The following is a 16,521-nucleotide window of genomic DNA, read 5'->3' as shown; positions in this document are numbered from 1 at the left end:
TAAAAGCCCCCAATGAAGGTTAAGTTGAAAGTATTGATGCCCTGACCCAATACCCTGGACCGGTATCAGGGCTAATATTGATCAGTATCGACCCACTTCGAGTTAAATACAGCTTCTCAGTCATTCACTGATGTTGATGCAATTTTATAAACCTTCTAGAACAATTTCATTAAAAATAGCAAAAACATGAATGGAGTTTGGTGTATGAGCGTGTCCCCCAGTAAAACAAACAAAAAATCAGCACTGGAATCGAATCCGAATCAGTATTTGAAGAGGAAAAGTAGATGAATAAGCGTTATTTGTTCTTCCCAGTATTCCTAGTTTTGCCGTATCTTGGAGGAAGAAATTAAACTAGATGTTTCCCTTGTAAGGTAACGGCAGAGATCCTGAGCTCATTATGTATTTCATCTCTCCGAAGCGGGGTAATGAAGAGATAAGAGTATTTACTTTTATTAAACATGTACGACTGCTGTAGCTGCTGCAATAATAATGAAGAAAAGATTGGGTCAGTGTGTTTGCTGAGACAGTTAGACAATACACACTCACACACACACACACTCACACACACAATGGCCTCACCCCTGCCGGACCCCCCACCTACAGTACTCCCACGGCTCCCTTTGACTTATGTGCACTGGCTTGTGGCTAACTAATTCTTATTATAAATGAAAGGTCCGGCATGACCTCACTCTTCTCTGTAAAGCTCTTTAACTCGGCAGCCCTCAAGTCTGCAGCGCTTTAACCAAAAGACACATCTCACCAGGCCTCGTACAATACAGCCATCAGAGCCGAGACCTGCAGATAATAGAGAGCAGCTGTTCAACATGAGGCTGAATCGTTTCTTTATCGTACAATAATCTCAAATGGAGAAGTTCTTTCTTTTTCGTATGTGTTTTTTACTACACACTGTAGTATTTTTATTATGATACAGGCACATTTCTGGATAGAGAAGTGAAAACATGTCTGAATTCATAGTAGTCGAGGTATTTGGATGAATCCATTACACAGAATGGCCTCTTTTAGAGCAGTATATGTTAATATAGAGTATATAATACATGCTTTTAAATGTAATATGCATTTTAATGACGCAGCAGGTCAGGCTGGAGCTAATTTGAAGCACTTCTTAGTAGTTTAATCAGAGTTAAAGTACAATATTTCATTAGAAATGTTGGAAATCTGGTAGTGTAGCTGAATTAATGCATTTAATTGATTTCCCACAAAATCAGACACTGCCAGAAGTGTCTCGTTCAGTACTTTTGGATGTTTTTGTCGATGATTTTATTGTGCAACTAGCATGGCACGCGATAGAGCGCATACCTCCGCCAAGGCCCAACAGTCCCCTTTAATTCAATCAAGCCCAATCAGATATCGAACTCGACAGATCTAGGCTCTGCATCTAATTGTACTCATCAAGATCAATGCATTATTCTCAGAGAAATTAATGTAGAAAAACGTACTTTCTCGCAATGTTAAAGGACGTGAGAAAAAATTCCTGGATCCATCTCGTTATCCAGATCAGCACCAAAAGTTGATGGGGTCTATTCTGGGCTTGGACCCATCCTACATCCAAGTTTCGTGGAAATCCGTTCAGTAGTTTTTGTGTAAACCTGTTGACAAACCAACCAACCAACAAACGGAAAGATTTACCCACTTGGCAGTTGATATTCCCTGTGATGTTTTTACCTTCATGTCTGTGTCCATGTATAATCTATGTAGGTAGCATATATAGAAGGTCACATCTGTCTCTCTTGTATTGCATCTTTATGAATCTCCCCTGCATTTACAAAAAAACAAGGCCTTCATCCATCTATCATCTCCCTACATTAAGAAAAAGCCATACATGGCCTCCGTGACTCCTTTTCCCCCGCTTCCTCCTCCTCCTCCTCCTCCTCCTCCTCCTCCTTCTGGCAGGCCTGAGTCCTGTGGACCTCCAGGCCTGCCACCAGATTCACCAGCCGTTTCACTCCCCGGCCCCCGTGGCCCTCCCCCCTGCAGCCAGTCTGCCTGCCAGCCTGTAGTAGCAGGTACTTCAATACCCAGAGGGCTCATACGCTCAACCCTCAATTAAACAAATACATTGCTCATGATATTGCACATGTAGGAATTAGATTTTTTATGTCAATATCTAAATTTGCCCGTGGTTTATGCTCTCATTAGCAGATTCCATTTTTGATATTCGGACAGATAAATGTGTTTTGTTCTTTGGGAGGTTAAGTGTTGCAGTCGACACGTATTATCAGTTTGAAGCAGAACGTATTTGAAGCATTTTGTGGATTATTTTGTTCTATTCTCTAATATTTTTCTTTGCATATCACATAGGTGTCACAAACATTTTAGACAGAGGTAGTTAGGTGTGGTAACGCCTACCAAACCCAAAAAACTGTGTTTTTCGCTGGATGTTATATCTTAATTTCCCTTTATTTGACCAGATATAAGTTTAATTTAATACAAATCTTCTTTTTCGAGAGAGATCCGGCCAGATACAAACAACATAAACAGACTAAGACGAAAGAATGTAGCCAAAATCGAATTAGGTTGAATAAACAGGTGATTTTACAAAACTAAACAGTCTAGGAATGATATATTTAAAAGCACTGACCATATGTAATGATGTTCAAAGACGCAAAAAGTATTCAGAAACGAGTCTGACAAACAAAAGCTCCACCAGGCGTCGAATTCACTTTATTTTAGATCATTTTAATGAAATATTTCCCCTCCTGTAGTTGGGAGTTGCTCTGTGTCCTTGGACAACAGTTGTTTTGTGGTGTTTTAGTGGTTTCATCCACTGCTTCCTCATTAAAGCTCCAGTGGGAGATGATTTTCCCTTTGAGTCCAAGTGGCCCTCACAGATGACAACATAACAGGGGCCTCTCCTGCCCCGGCCCCTGCGCAGATTGGGGTTACATGCCGTTGTCCAAACGTCCCCGTGGCTTGTGAGGACGACCCAACCGTCACTCTCAATTACAGAGCTGAATATCTGCAGCCGGACGGATGACGCTCCGCAGAGGGGCCAGTGTGCTCGGACTTCAGAGGGAAAGAGAGGAGCCTTATGGGATTCAGTAAAGGCTGCCATATTTGGTGTGAACTGCGTAATGAGGAGACATATTTATGTGAGCGGTTTTTCAGAGCAGCTGCTGTTACATTGTTTTTAGTCCACTTGTTAGAGAGGCGGACTGGTGGTTTCTGGTGTTTAGTAACAGGTTTAGATGACAACACGGTCTTTGAAATGTTTGACCTAAACTACAGCGAGTTGTTGTGCTAACTGTGTGCTGCTGCGGTGGTGATGAGTCATCATGTGCATAGTAACATAATTGTGTCTCTCAAAAGTGGTGAAGTGGCTGCGCTATATAACCGCAGTAACTGCGCACAAGTACAGTTTTGAGGTTCTTTATTTGAGAATATCCGTGTTTTTTTTGTGACTTTATTCCTAATTTCCACTAAATTTCAAAAGGAAACATGATACTTCACTTTTTAGTAGTTATATACTTATATTTAAGTATTATTGGTGCAATATGAGCCCTGTTCCGGCTAGCTGCAACTGAGCTAACTTGCTAACGGTGAATACAGTCATAGATGTATAATAAAGAGAATACAGCTATTAGCAGTATAACTCAGGTGATATGCTGCCCCCTACATGTTTGGAGTGTAACAACCAATTCTTACATATTGCACCTTTAAATATAAAATCAGTAAATAATGACACATGTACAGATTTAGAAAGAAAAAAAGGTTATAATGAGGGGAAAAAAAATACTTAGGTGATTTCTAATTATTAAATTCCCAGTGACATTTACTGTTTCTTTTTTGTATGTATACTGTTAAAAAATTCTGCCGCCATTTCTAATCTTTGTCAAGTTTTTCATAACCACATTTTAGGGATCACTGCAAAAAATTGTGCACATATCTGCACATATATCGATATCGGAATAATGTCAGTATTGGCATCAGTTGGATTCTAGTAGTAATATCCCAGTGGGTCAGTATAGCTAATAATACTCTGAATACTAACAGTCTGAATGCATGATGAGTACTCTTCATATATACTTAATGGATTGCAGGACCTACTACTAATAATATTGAATTTTTGCAATGCTGTATTACATTTTGCCATAGGATCTGAATACTTCTTCCACCACATCATACTTAATAATTGACAATTTGTAGTAATTTACATGAATTAATCACTTTTTTTATTGGCCATATGTGAACAGATTGTAACTTCACGTGAAAAGACCTTCTCCATCTCTCTTGGTTGCCTACACAAGCCTGTAGATGACTTGTTTAAGTTGTTTGATGCTGCTGGACTGTGGATTTCTTGGAAAGGACTCGTGTTGGATTGACTTTGCAACAGTAGCTAACGATAGTTCAGTTCTGAATCAGTAAAAGAGACAAAACTGTTGTTTCTCCACGTGTCACGAACTACAACTGGTCCACTGACGATGTGTTTTTTGGTTTTGTTTCATTTTGTCTCTCCAGGTCGAGATATGGCAAACACAACCTTACCTGGGTACCCCCCTCACGTTCCCCCCACAGGCCAGGGCAGCTACCCGACCTCCACGCTCGCTGGAATGGTTCCTGGTGAGTGAGAGACGACGACATCGCTGCCTCATATTGTCATTACGGTCTGCCTAACAGGTGGCGTTGCCCTCAGAACAAACAGGTGTAGAAGCTATAGAAGCAGAGGGAAGAGAGTTAAGAGCCAAATTACGCAGAGAGGCGATAAATATTGACCTGCAGAGTAAGAGGCGCACACTTCCTTATATTAGCTCCGTGCGTATGATTGGATTAGACAGGCCGAATAAGTGATCAGAGACAGGGGAGAGGACAGTCGCTCTCCCTTCCTTCCTGCTTTACCCCTCTCGCCTTATTGGCTCATTATCTCCCCGCGTGGCCGTTCGCACCGGGGCGTCGATAAACAGCCCTCCCCAGCCTCTGAGCTCCAGAGCATATCCCTTTCCCCTCCTCTACTTAACCTGCAGTTCAGGTTCACAGCAAACAGTTAAGGGTCAAAAGGCAGAGGCATGGGAGCCCGGTAAATATTCAAATCGCTGTCTCTCTGAGGAGGTCAGGCTTGTGTTTCACTGCCAGAAACAGAGCAGGGATGCAGTGTCGGTGCTGGCTTTATACGCTTCTTCAGCTCCAGCATCGCCGCACAGGTTTTCACCAAAACACAGCCGGCATTTTGCTTTAATGTGATTAAACCACATGGATGGGGGAAGCAGTGGAGTGTGTCCTGTGTTAGCATATCATTTACCAATCACACAACCCATCACAGGCTCTGGCTGTGCCTCTGTTCGCCTTTATGAAGGGCTGCCATGACGTGTTCGTTATCACCTCAGCCAAGAAGGTTATAGTAAATGACCCATTTATTTCTGTCTGTTTGTTAGCGGCTAATCTTAAAAAGGACATGTTTCATTGAAGCTTGAAAATTATGTCACGGAGCAAGCCAAGGGAACAAGGAATTTAAAGGATTTCTTCAAGGGTCAGTTAGCAAAAATGACAACGATACATATTTCTTCTTACCTTCTTACCTTAGTTTCACCTTGCAGTGCAGAAAGTTTCCAGATTTTAATACCCAAATCTCTTATTTTCCTGCCACATCAGTACAGTGAAGGAGAATTTAATTTTGTTAGTGCTGTTCAAAGCACTGAAAATGTTTTTTTTTAATGATCTGACCCCTTAAAATACATAAAATGTAATAATTTCAGCTATTTTCAGCTACATTTCCGCCATGTTTATCCCCTGGTGCTTTGTAACTATGTGAACTTGGAAATTAGGTCATGGAGTAAGGAACAGGGGTTTAAAGGATTTCTTAAAATGTTAGTTTTATTTTTCCAGATTTTAATGATTTGGGTGAAATGACCCCAAGCTAAAGCCATTTCAATCATCTTTGCCATTTTCCCATTAACTACTACGGTTATTTGAATTATAAATCCGCCACGTGTATCCCATGATGCTCTGTAACTATTTGTATTTTGATGTGAACATTCCCTTTTATTAAAATGATTAATAAGATTAGCCTTTCAATCTGAATAAACTTGGCGAACGGCAGACAGGTGCTCGTTGCGTGCTTGCTATAGTTTCTCTACCTGCTTCTGTTATGAAAAGCTATTTGAAAAAATATAGAGACTTTTCCCCCTTTTGACATATTTCTGCAAAAGTCCATTTAACAGCTACCAGTAAAAGGTGGGGGGGAGATGCAGTAGCACCCACTGGCAGCGCAGTCCAGATTTACTTTTTGGATTTTGACTAATAAAACTGTTAAATCATGTTGGTGGAAAAACGTCAAGTCAAACACACTTTTACTTTCCATTTGTTCTTATGTGGCACAAAGCAAAAGATGACGGCCTTAATCCCATGGCTTGTGGTTTTGTGTTACAACCCATTCATCCTATACACAACCACTAAGATTTAGTGACAGGCGCAAAACACTGTTAAAGCAAAGCCATTTCTCACCAGCTTCATATAAAATCTGGCCTTTATTGTCTCGTAAAGGAAAGAAACGTGTTGAACCAACAGCAGTGCTCACTGACATGCTCCAAGTTACTTCCCCAGCAATGAAATCCTGTCATACCAAACACCAGAGAGCTCAAACCGGAGGGGGTTCAGATTGGAGATGTTAAAAATTCCCCCAAGAAAGGCTGCAGGATTTATTGCAGCATATCAAAAATGTATGCATGAAACAGTTTATTACCACTCTGTATTTATTAGGCCGGTTTGGAATATACTGGAGGAAGAAGAATGGGTAGATATCCATAAATGGGACAGGGAAAGCTGCCTTCAGTGTCACATCCTGTATTGTTCAGTGTTGCATAACTTAAGTGAAATGAAAAAGAAATAAATTACTTGCTTGACTGGTCGCACAACGATGACTATCATTTTCCCCCTCAAATTGCATCCTGTTTTGAATGACGAGAAATGACTGCATGTGAAGGGCTAATGGTTTGACGCATTGAAATGCTAATTGATTTGTTGTTTTGTTTTGCAGGGAGCGAGTTTTCGGGGAACCCCTACAGTCATCCACAGTACACAACCTACAATGAAGCCTGGCGATTCAGCAACCCAGCATTACTAAGTGAGTAGAGAGTGAGAAACGGGATGAGAGACGATTAATGGACCGTTAGCAAAAAGAAAAACCCTCCCCCTGAATGGGCCAAATGTAAAACTGTAGCCTCAGCAACCGTTTATCTGCTCTATCCTGAGCTGCAATCGTTAGCATGCGCCGGCTAATTAGCTTACTATTTACAGCAGTAACTAAGCTTTACTTTTAAGGTCAGGGGCGCATTATATGGGGTTAAAGGTTACCAAATAGGAGATAGAGGGAGACTTGTTATGACTCGCAGTGTGAAAGCTGCTCTTGAATGCTATCAGGGTTGAGGCTAATGTTAGCAGCTCTGTCTCTTTATTTGATTTGGGGGTTTTCGTGAACAGTTAGCCTCCTAACACATCTGTAAGCCTACTTGTCATCCTGAAAGAATTTTCTCTCGAAATGTTAAAAACATACTGTTTGAAAATACAAACAATGTTATCTAAGACAATTACGTTTATATTGGAACAATATTTTTATTTTTCTTATCATACTTTTTGCTAATATTTGGCTATTTCTTTATTCTCCTCAACGGGTGAGGATAACAGCTAACATGCTAACAAGTAGTCTCCTTTAGTAGATTATAACAATGAGTCAGCTGGAAACATTAAAACCTCGGCTACAGTTAGCATTTTCAGCTAAGTCATGGAACTGTTGTTAGCTTAATTAGCTAATAAGCTTAAAACAGAGGCTTAAATACAAATAAGTGTGTTAGCTAAGCACCCAAACAGGCTTATATTACAACAAAATCTCTTTATCAAACGTGACAAGGCTAACATGCTAACATTTTGCCCTGGACAAGTATCCTAGCTTAAGTCTCTTTTCGCACAGTAGCATGTACTCCTCATATCTAACACCCCGTTGCAAGATTATGACAACGACTAAGCTGGAAACTTTCAAAACACTTGATGACATTTTCAGCTAAGTCATAACGTTAGCTTAATTCGCTAGCTAGCTACTGCTGACAAAATCCGCCAGGGAAAGTTGTCATTTTAACCTGTAAAATTGCTCGAAATGAGAAACCTGCTTTTGTCTGTAATCAAGGACCTACAGTTTTAAAAAACATATTAAAAATTTGGGCGCAGAGGCTAACGGAAAGATTGAGAGGCGTAGCAATAACGGTGCATGTCATTGTTCCAACGGCACGTTATTTGGAAACCCCACTGGTCCGTAAAATGTCTAATTTGACCGAAAGCCCGAAAACAAAAGGTCATTGCGCAGAGCCCTTCACAGGCTATCTTCCTGGCCTTAAACCAAAAAACATACCCTTACCCTAACAAGGCGCTAAGAAAGTAAGGGCATAAAAAAACTCCAGTGAGAGTGTGTTTTTCGGATCAGCAGGCCTTCGAAGAAATGGGCTTTTGTTTTCGGGATGACAGGCTGTCGGACAAATTGGGTTTCGGTCCACTGAGACATTTTACGGACTATTTGGGTTTCAGAATAATGGGGCGTCGGAACAATGGGCCGTTCCTGCAACAGTGATAAAGCGGGTGGGACAGCAATGGACAATTACCTGAAAACATTTTAAGCGAGAAAGATTTACAGCATGGAGTAATGTGTTAAACAAAAGCTTAACAATTAAACAGTTAACGTTGCTTTGTTGTTGTTTCAAATGGTTCGTTCTTCTGTTAACTTTCAGGTTCCCCTTATTATTATAGTGCCGCATCGAGAGGCTCCGCCCCTCCCACTGCTGCCACTGCCTATGACCGTCACTAGTTACCATGGAAACCAAATCAACCTGCAGGACCATGGCCTTAGCCTCCATATTGCCCCGGTGTGAGCGGCATGGTCCACTGGACACTGAGCAACTGCGCATAAAATGTTCCCGGCTCACACAATGAGAAACGTTTTTTGGGGGGATTCCGGACGACTTCTCTCCTCTCTCTCTCCTCGCAGCTTTTTTTTTTTTTTTTTGGACACTTAAAGCCAAAAAAAAAAAATATATATCTACAAGACATCACCAGAGACACTGGAAGACGCTACACACACACACACACACACGATGAAAACTGTGGCTAATTGCAGTGGTTTAAACAAAAAAAAAAAAGAAAAAAGAGAAAAAGACTGAAAACAATATCAGAATTTATTTTCCCCTTGTAGCAGTGTCACGGTTTCATCCCATCACGGATCAATACTGTACATTCCTTTTCTTGACGGCTCTCAGCAGGGACGCTGTCCGGAGCTTAAAATGTAGCAGCAGCCCTTTTTTCCTTTTTCCATTCGTCTCCCTCCCGATTCAGATGGCAGCGCAGTGAGATCAGAGGAGATTAGCAGCAGCACACGCAGGCTGTGGCAGGCTAATGTTGTTGTTGTTTTTTTTTTTTTGTTTTTGTTTTTTATCCATCTGAACAGTCACCGACCAAACATCCAGCATGAGAAAAATCGATCGCTTTTGATGCCATGAGAAGATTAGGACATGTTCTCTGTGATACACAATCAAGATGTAAAAATGAAAATGAAATAAATAAAGAAACATCCGTTTGAAAAATAGAGGGAGCCATGACAATATATCACCATGGCCCACTATTTGCAAGATTTCAAGAAACTAGTAAATATATTCTTAAAATGATTTTTTTATTTCATTTTTATAATTCGTAAACAACTAAACTGCAGACTGCTTGGCTAGTGTTTTACTATTTCTTATTTGTCAGGATACAAGAGGTCATCAGGCAGAACCTGTCTGTGTTTTTTTTTTTGTGTGTGTGTTAATTTTGCACTATTTTTGGAGGTTTGCAACACTGGAGCGTTATTATGCAGAAAAATGATGATGCATATTTGCTTTATTTCATGAAACTCGACTGTAAATCTAATAAGTCTCAGTCTGAAAAGGCACTTACAGTTTGACGGTTCTTTCCCTGTAATTCAAGGCCCATCTTGTCACTGCCTTGACGTGCACTACTATGTTCTCACAGCTTACATTTCTATTTAAGTTGATTAAGTCTTTGGCATTCAACCACAGAAAAAGGATATAACAGCCATCCCAAGTCAAACCAGTATCATCATTTGTCTAGTCTGATGCCAGAGGCGTCCGGAGTCGCTCCTGATTGGGCGATTCTGGCGACTCCCAATTAACGTCAAAAAGCAGGGCGACGATTTCAGCTAAATGCCTTAAACATGTTCCCTCCTAACTTCAGCTCCCTCACATGTTTCAGGCCCAGTTATTTCTTTGAATCAAGCTGGAATGATGGTTTCTTCATCTGTCAAGTGAATGTATTTGCATTTGCCAAAGACTTAGTTCTTGTTAATTGTTTATTTACAGGCCGCCTATATGCATCATGAGAGCAGTATTATTATTATTATTATTATTATTATTGTTATTATTAGGAAAAACCCACGTTGTTCATGAGGAAAAGTATATGTATAAATTCTATGCAGTGCAGAGATGGTCATCATATGCATATTCAGCTGTAAACCTAAAGGTAGGTGGAGTTTATTTAATTGTTATGTTATTTACAAAATTGTTCATTTTGTAGAAGGATTTTTTGTGTGTGATGTGAAGACACTTCTCTGTAAATACAGTAAGAAAAAATGTCTTTCATGTTCATGGGTATTATCACTTTCATTATGCTGGTCTCACTTGTACGATAATAAAAGTGTCTGAAATCTTTTACGCAAAAAAAAAAAAAAAAAACGGGCTGCATGGTGTTTCTGAGTGTCCGGAGCAGAGCGGAAACGATTAGTCAATAGACGAGAAGGTAAATCGACAAAATCTCTGATAATTAATGTATCATTCTAGCGATTTATTAGGGAAAAATGCCAAAAATTGTGTTGTCTTCTGCTGCTGTTCTCATCATTTTAAATTTAAAATCTTTGTTTCTTAGCTTCCTTATAAAAACCCTTATTTGTGGCTCCAACTTGGACACAAATACTTTAAGCTTAAAGTCCTTTTTTTCCAAATTTAAGCCCTTGAAATGCATGATAAGCTTGATTACAGTGGTATTGAGTTGAGTTCAGGGGAACACTATTTAATCCTCGAGTATACAAACACTTGAAGAAAAAAACAGTTGAAGGTAATTGAGTTCATTTGTACAGGTATTTGTACTTTACATGAGTATTCCTACTTCGACTTCTCGAAATTTCAGGGAAATATAAGTTACTTCATAGATAAACATGTTAAATAAAAGTACATATATATTATTATATTAAACTGTTAAACTGTTACAGAGTATATAAAATAGCTTAAATGGGATTGATGCTGAAAAACTACAACATTAAAATGCTGCTTACTGAAAAAAGCATCATTAATAATAATAATTCAATAATATAACTAAATGAATCTTTTTTTAAAAACATGACAGCTAGTCCTTGGTGTCCTTTGTTACACCTCCTACCCTAGTTTCCTCAGAAAACAGTATATAAGTACTTTAAATTGTGTGATATCACTTCATTTACTTAAGTAACGGATCTGAATACTTCTTCCACCACTGTGAAATACACTATAATGTAGCTGTGAGCAAACACAAGGACAGTTTTAATTGTTTATAAATGTATTAGTCAATAAATAAAACCTGAGCATCTGTAACAGGTGTGTAAACTGTTACAGATATAGTTTGCTCAGTTGCTTTTAGGGTGTCAGTACTTATTAAGAAATACATTTGATATTTTAACTGTTTATTCACCTGTTAGAGATGCCTGATGGGAGAAAACCTCATTTCAGGGTGTGATGTAGGAAATAAGATATATGCTAAATAAATAGCATCATAGGCCTACAGAATAAAGAGACCAGTCCACAACAGCATGAAGTAACAGAAGACTTTTCTCTTGAATATATAGGTCGAAAAAAGATCACAGAAGGATGTTCCCATCCTTCAAACCACCTTTAAATCCATTGAACACAGTATAAGATTCAATCTCTACCACTGCATGTGCCTGATCTTTCAAATCTGGAGCTTTAGCTGTTTTCCAGCACCTCAAAACGATTGTGGAGGCTCTCATCACACCCACTAAAATAGCTGAAAATAGGCCGAGCCCATGCATCTGAGATCAGTTCTCCAAGATAGGAGTCAAATCAAAGGGATTGCTGAATCAAAATAAGAGCAGAACTTCCACAAGTTTGACCCAGATCGGCCCATTTGTTCAGCATAACACTCAACACACGTACAGCTTGCAACTATAGTGTGTAAAGAATTTGTTACATGTTTATATGCTGCTTACAAACGCCAAATAACAGGTGTTAAGTGCACAATTTATGTCTACAAATTTAGCCTGAAAACACAATGAACTCTGGTAGCTCATGAAACTCTTTTGAGATGATAAATGTATTTACTTTTCAGGTATAAAGATCACATGGTGCACAGGGGGGGAGGCTACAGTGAGAATGCCTCTAAATGTTTTCTCCATGATTTGGATCACTGAGCAGCACATAAAGTGTTTAACCTCTCCTCGCTTTGTAAAGCTGAATTAATTTTTCTAGCAGTGTGCCTGAATTCAATTTGTGCTAAGTTGCAGGGAGAGATTTATGCATGAAATCCCTCTTAGAGCTTATTTTCACTCTTTCTTCGCTCCGTAATCCCTCCGCCAACCGCCGCCTTGTATGACTTAGTTATATCATTATTGATTTACAACAAGTGGACACTGTCCTGATTAGCGCGCCGCGATTTGCAAAGGATTTGGGGGGCTGCGTGCGGGGAGCGCATGATAAAAGCTGCGTGTACATTTGAAAAACGATGTCAGACAGAATGGGAATACAGTTGTTGAGCTTTTCAGCTTTTTAATTCAGACATTCATTCTTTAATCTTGTTTTAATGGCAAAAGAGTGAGTTTTACTCTCTCTTTCTGCATGGATAGCAGTGATATAATATTGAATTAAAATATTAGAGGTTTATAAGGTAGAATAGTCCATTTCTATCCCCTTTATCGCACACTTTGCTCCAAATTTCAACATTGTAAAAAGAGAAAATAAGCTCCTCTAAAACATTCTGTGCTGAGCTGTTCTTTTGGTGCACTCTGATGCCTCCGGGTCCACGAGGAGAGACCCCCTTTTTTGCTTTGTAATTCAATTTCTCTGCCTGTTGTTTATTTCATAGCTCCCCTGTGAAGCATCAAAAGCTGATGTTCTGTCAGCCCCTAACTGTCGTATATGTTTGTCATTCACAGCCCTTGTTAAAGGAGGAGGGGGTTGAAAAAAAAATAAAATAAAGGGAGCTTGACTCTTTTCCCTCTCCCCAGCTGAGAATTCCCAGAAGCAGAATTATTCTATTTAGATGGAAACTTTTTTGTCACTTTCCTGTCTAAATTGGCATATCTGGCTCTCTCCTCCGAAACCAATAAACTGTGAACCTGGATGTATCTGTCAATCACGCACAAATTGACTGCAGCATGCCAGATGACAACAGCATCCTCTGGAATATAAATATATATATTATTTACAGTGTATATGTGAGAGCGGTGGGGTGATCTGATTGGCTCTTATCAGCACCTGTCACTGTTTTTGCTCATGAAACGTTCAGTTTGTGATAAAAAATCGACAGTGAAAGCACAAGAATGATATTAGTTGTCTCAGATTGATTAGATTTAAGTGTAAGCTTACAGATAAAATTGTGTATTTGATCTTAAAAACACCTCTCACACCTCAAGAACTTCTCAAGGTGCATTTTCAAGATTTTCCAGCACTTTAAAGCTCTGGCAAACAACATATTCATATACTCTAAATGATTTTTTCACTTCATCACATGAAATCAGATGTTGTTGTGCTGTGAACTGCAGCCCGGCGATGCTGACACTGATATTATAGTGCAAAAATAGATGTATCGACCAAAATATACACATTTTTTGCAATGATCCCTCAAATATGGTTGTCAGACAAGATTATATTCATTATTGACTAACCTGCCAATTATTTTAGATATTAATTAGTTGATTAAAGGTGCACAAGAGAAAGGTCTTCAATTTTTTATGCCTAAAGAAACTAAATAAACAAACTCTCTTAGTTTTCATGACTGAATAAACTGAATAAACAAACTGACCTTAAAGGACAACACAATTTCATACCGTGTTACTTTGTTTATATGTGGCGGACCCTGCCACCTTTCCAGCTTCAAACAGTGTTCTGGGGACGTTATTTTCCTCTGAGAACAGCTTGTTTATTATTGAAATTTTGAGTTTGAATTTCTTCTACAAAACTACATAGTGCCCCTTTAATCATGGATTAATCTGCCAGTTTTTTTTTTACGATTAATCATTAGTTGATTGATGGCTTCGACTACAAAATGTCAAAGGGTCCAAAGTGACGTTTTCAAACTGCTTCTTTTGTCCAAATCCCAAAGAAATCTTCATTTACTGTCATAAATCGCACACATTTAAGAAGCTGGAGCCAGACAAAAGGCTATTAGACATTTTTAGCTGCAAAATGACTGGAACGAGTTGGTCATTAACTTTCTTTCAGCTAACTTCAATTTCAATAAAATCTTGACTGAAATGTAAAAAATAAGAGAACATTAGCTCCTCCGACTTCTTTATCCAAAAAGCAAAACTATTCAGTCAGACAGTGATTCATTACTGTAGTAATGCATTTACAACTTCAAGCACTTCATAAACCTTCAAAACACATTAAAATTCAAGCATTTTCAAGGATTTCCAGCACCCGTACGAACCCGGTAATCAAGTTAAAGCTGGAGCGTTGAAATCTTGATTTACTGCTCGTTTTATGGATGAATCAGCAGCTCTGATTTTTAATTCATCTTTTCATGCTCAACTTTTTTTGCTCCATGCCTAAACTGTGACGTTAATGTTATTACTCCGCATCGGTTAAGCAGTAATTATCTTAATGTGTAGACTCCATTCTGCAGATTGCTCCTGAGGAAATTTGATTATAGTGGCTCAAAAGTTGCACAAAACAAAAACATGTGCATATGGAGCCAATGAGCTTGAAAATGCACTCTTAATCATTATTTTTAAAAAAGAAAGTCTTCATTTGGGATGCGTATGACACTAATAGGAAACCCTTACATTTCAGGTGAACCTCATCATGTGTAGCTCCAAACCACAGCGTCAGATCTAACTGTTGACCTTTCACGAGCTGCTCCGCACTAATACATGCTGACTGAACGCTCTCTCCGTGCGATTTGTACAGTGGTTCTATGAATATGCCGCAGCTACTGAATTATAATTTGGTTACTGGTGTGTCAAATGTACAATAAATCCTCAGGATGTTATCATTTGCAGTGACACACCAAGACGAGGGGAGGGGGGCCGGCGCGGAGAAAATATGAAAATGCATTTCACGTCTTTATATCCGAGCCCTGGTTTGGACGTTATGAAAAGAGGGAATGGATCTGCTGCTTTATGTGCTGTATCTAATTGGATATGGCAATATATAATACGATTCTCCAGTATCCATCAATTCCTGTGTTAGACCTGTTTGTATGGCCGTGTCACTGGGGCAGCCTAGCTTGTTATGATGCCTGAGCAGCAATTATGAGGTAATTTTTGACTCTTGCTGTGCGAGGCCATCCAGAGGATACTTGAGGGGAGGTTCCTAATGAGTGAGCATTGATTGATTGGACATAATAAGTGCCCCGCTTGGCTGAAAGTGAGTGTGAGAAAAAAGGGGAAAAAAGGAGGTGGAGTGGGGGGGCGACAGAAGGGTTTGGATGACAGGATATTTCCAAATGAAGCAAATGACCGGCGATTAGATCCGTTAGCGTATAGGTGAGCGCCACACCTCTGCCAAGAACGAGGATAGGTGGCTCAGCCCATGCAGCGCCAAACCTCATTTACCCTTCACCAGTAAATAATTACCCTAATGGCTATTTTGTGATACATGATGCAATTAAAGCCTAATGCAATGCACCTCTCTTAGCGAACGTGTCAGGTCCCAAATAACAGGCGCTGGTGGTCCTGGGCTAACGGGGCTTGCTACCTGACTGGCCAGTAATGAGGATATCCTCCAAAGCAGACAGAGGAGCTCCCTAATCAGCTGGATCTGTCAGCCAGGCGTGTTTGTTTGCAACCGGGGGGAGCTGGGAAATATTCAGAGAGCTGAAGAAGAAGAGGAAGAAGCAGCAGCGAGGGGGGCGAAGGCAGAATTTGATGCAGGCTATTCCTGTTAGCAGAAAAAGGGGGAATAATAGAAGCGAGGGCAGAATCATCAACCCCCATCCTTTCCCCCCCTGTAACCCCAGCTTCTCCTGCAGCTTCCCTCACCCTCACCTCCCCAAACACCACCACCACCACCACCACCTCACTCCCAACACCCCAGTCACTGTCAGGCCAAACACATGATGAATTGCCCTGTCAACAGAATTCATTCAGGGACCAATTAATTCAGCAGAAATGAACTAGAGCCATCAGTCGCTGAAAAACTCAGAGCAAAGAGAGCAAAGTAGCTCTCTTTGGAAGAAAGAGAGACAGTGTGTGTGTGAGAGGGAGAGAGAGAGGCAGAATGAGGGAGAGGGTGCCAAGGGAGTGCAGTGGAAGTTAGCCTGACAGGAATT

At 39.9% G+C, this 16,521-nt stretch overlaps 1 protein-coding gene across 2 annotated transcripts in view; it reads left to right on the top strand.

The window, feature by feature from the left end:
- The window catches only part of LOC141015588 (paired box protein Pax-2a-like), a 35,006-nt gene extending 26,203 nt beyond the window's left edge, over positions 1–8,803 (top strand). For both annotated transcript variants that reach the window (XM_073489718.1, XM_073489717.1), the window contains exons 8-11: positions 3,195–3,200; positions 4,477–4,578; positions 6,989–7,075; positions 8,727–8,803. In XM_073489718.1, coding sequence (XP_073345819.1) covers positions 3,195–3,200; positions 4,477–4,578; positions 6,989–7,075; positions 8,727–8,803 — 272 coding nt within the window. The remainder of the gene's footprint in view (positions 1–3,194; positions 3,201–4,476; positions 4,579–6,988; positions 7,076–8,726) is intronic.
- The last annotated feature ends 7,718 nt before the right edge of the window (positions 8,804–16,521 follow it).

This window comes from Pagrus major, chromosome 20, assembly GCF_040436345.1.
Source record: "Pagrus major chromosome 20, Pma_NU_1.0".
Taxonomy (NCBI): Eukaryota; Metazoa; Chordata; class Actinopteri; order Spariformes; family Sparidae; genus Pagrus; species Pagrus major.
The sequence above is the reverse complement of the archived record's forward strand: the minus strand, read 5'-3'. Positions and strand labels throughout refer to the sequence as shown.